The 2544-nt window shown below is 37.8% G+C and overlaps 3 protein-coding genes across 3 annotated transcripts; all 3 read left to right on the forward strand.

Moving 5' to 3' along the window:
* NESG_02477 (uncharacterized protein) lies at window positions 1-750 on the forward strand (the record flags this gene model as incomplete). The annotated part of the gene is made up of 1 exon (XM_053050078.1): window positions 1-750. A coding segment is annotated over one exon (750 nt), but the record flags the coding sequence as incomplete, so codon positions are not given.
* Window positions 751-1606: 856 nt separating this feature from the next.
* Window positions 1607-2083, forward strand: NESG_02478 (uncharacterized protein; the record flags this gene model as incomplete). Its single annotated transcript, XM_053050079.1, has 1 exon — window positions 1607-2083. The coding sequence occupies one exon, from the start codon at window positions 1607-1609 to the stop codon at window positions 2081-2083; it is 477 nt and encodes a 158-aa protein (XP_052903637.1).
* A 126-nt stretch (window positions 2084-2209) lies between these two features.
* NESG_02479 (uncharacterized protein) lies at window positions 2210-2544 on the forward strand (the record flags this gene model as incomplete). Its single annotated transcript, XM_053050080.1, has 1 exon — window positions 2210-2544. A coding segment is annotated over one exon (335 nt), but the record flags the coding sequence as incomplete, so codon positions are not given.

The following is a 2544-nucleotide window of genomic DNA, read 5'->3' on the forward strand; positions in this document are numbered from 1 at the left end:
ATTCAGGTAGGGCAGAAAATACCACAAGAGGTTCAGAAAAAATGGAGTAAAATAATTCAGAGTATAGTGGAGGACGATGAAGACATAAGTTACATAACTGTAGATGATATGCGCATGATACAGCCCGATATATTCAATATTCTCATAATAATGATAAAACTTATAGGAATTGATTATGATGAATATAAGGAAGAAATACAGGAATATAGAGACAGGCTACAAAATCTAGAACTAACGGATAAGTCTTACAACGAATATCATTTTATACGAGAGATTGAAGACTGTGTATATGAGATATTTTCTCAGATAAAAAGAGAATGCCAAAAGGATAAAATACTTGCAGATGGATGCTCTATGCCTTCTATCTTTTCTAAAAATGAAATAATGATCTATTATGTGGACTTTGAGGGTTATAATATTCAGATTGTGAATAACGCAAACCATTTGGCTGGGCGCATAACGATTTGTTATAAAACCCTAACCCGAGAACAACGAATATGTATTCATTTTGTGTCATCTGAAAAAGTTCATTTAGGAGTTGGTAAATCATATTATTCGGATTATCCTGAGTTACTGAGAGAAATAAATAAGATGCCAAAAAACAGCTATAGTATACATGTTCTTTCTGAATATGTAGAAGCCATAAACCCAATCGATCCATATTATGCAAAACGGCACATAATCCCCAGAATGCATGGAATATTCAGAATGCGCGAATATAACCCGAATAACCCGAATATTTTACAATAGTCTCGCTCTTAGACAGTAGGTGAACTGCCAGAAGACTTAACTTGGAAGGGCTCGGATACTCAAAGAATAGCTCATAGATTGTCCATATAACCAGAATACGCACAATTCAACTCTCAGCAGCCTTCTGAATACTACACTGGTGTTTGCTGTTTGGTAGCTGCTTTACTGAAGTTTTGCTAGTGTTATAGCTAGCTTTTCACCAACCCGAATAATTTATTTTGCTAGTATTGGTTTTGTAGGAAATTATTTCTGTGCTTAAATAGAGCTTTATGGAGAAGATACACTTGTCTTTTTTCTTTTACTCTATTCAGTTTGCAGAGAATTCTCTGAAATTTTCCAAGAGCGCAAGATTATTAATAGGAAGGATATTCAATAAATATACTTTACTTTAAAGCATTCTAAATGCAATAGTTGTGTGTTGTTAATGCGAGAAGGTCTATTAAGTGAAATATAGAGACATAGTACAGTGTATAACAGATATACTAGCCAGAAAGTGCAGTTAGCGCATAGAGAGTGTCTCTGTCTGTGACTCAGATGGTCTGTTGTATAATGGCTGACTCAGAAACAGAGCCATCCAAGACAGAAAAGTCACAACTATCCAAGTATGCATGCAGTAGAGTGGAAAGGGAGTGGATATGCGCAAATACAAGAGGTATACAGCAGAGTACCCTCAGTATAACACACTCTGCACACTCTTCTGTGTATATCCTGTAGTGTGATCTTGACCCGAAATTGTTAAATACTAATATGCTTTATACAAGTATATAGAGAAGTAACAGAGTATTAATATTAATATAAAAATAAAAATGATCTTTAGATATACAATATATTCGGGTGCAAAAATGCAATAAATAGAATGAGAGTGGATTCTAAAGAAGAGATAACCCTAATGTGGCAGTGCCCGAATAACATACGGTTATTATTCAGTGTTCTCTGCGGGATAACAGTATATTCATTAATAGAGTATCTATGGGAGGCATTTCATCAAAGATACCCTGGCATACCCACTGCAATAAAGACAGGCACTAAGACAAAAAGTGCAGAAAAGGAAGGAGTGCCTAATAATAGCCTCAATAATGCATTAGAAGACCCTGCAGAGATGAGTATGGCAGAGAAAACAGAAGAAAAGAGTGCCACTGGAAAAGAAGAGTCTATAAGTGGTGCACTTTCCAATTCTCAAATACAGGGCCCGAAGACCGCTGATATAGCAGGAATAGCCCAATACAGCCCGAAATTAGAAGAACACTATAAAATCGGCATAGAGTGTTTAAAAAGAACAGAAGATGCCGGAAGCAAAGCACAGCTAAAGCACAGGCGCAATAAGTCGCAGTAAACCCAGACATCTGCAGGCCATACAAATAAACTCTCTTGACAATAACTCTTTATATTATACTACTGTCCCTGGCTGGAGCACTGTCCCTTTTCAGCACGCCAATTAAGTTTGTCTGTGGTGCATAGTATGCTAGAGCAAAAACAGAAAAAATTGCATGCTGTTTGCACCGAGTGCAGTAGGGCTGTACTCAGTTATCTAGCAACACTATGCACTCTCTGCCTGGCAGCTATATGCCTACTAGCAGTTCGCGTGTCTAGAAGGAGTGCTCGAGCACGCTCTGGCAGGCCCACTTCTGCAAAGGCAGCTAGAAGGACAGAAAGACCCAATACACACATAGAAAGTACATTAGAGGGTCAGAAAGAGACCAGAGAGGAGAGTATCAGTGAGATGGAAGAACCGTATAAAACAGATGTCACTAACAGCATAACCACTGCGAAGGACGTGTGTGCATGCGATATACA

This window comes from Nematocida ausubeli, assembly GCF_000738915.1.
Source record: "Nematocida ausubeli strain ERTm6 chromosome Unknown supercont2.15, whole genome shotgun sequence".
Lineage (NCBI taxonomy): Eukaryota > Fungi > Microsporidia > Nematocida > Nematocida ausubeli.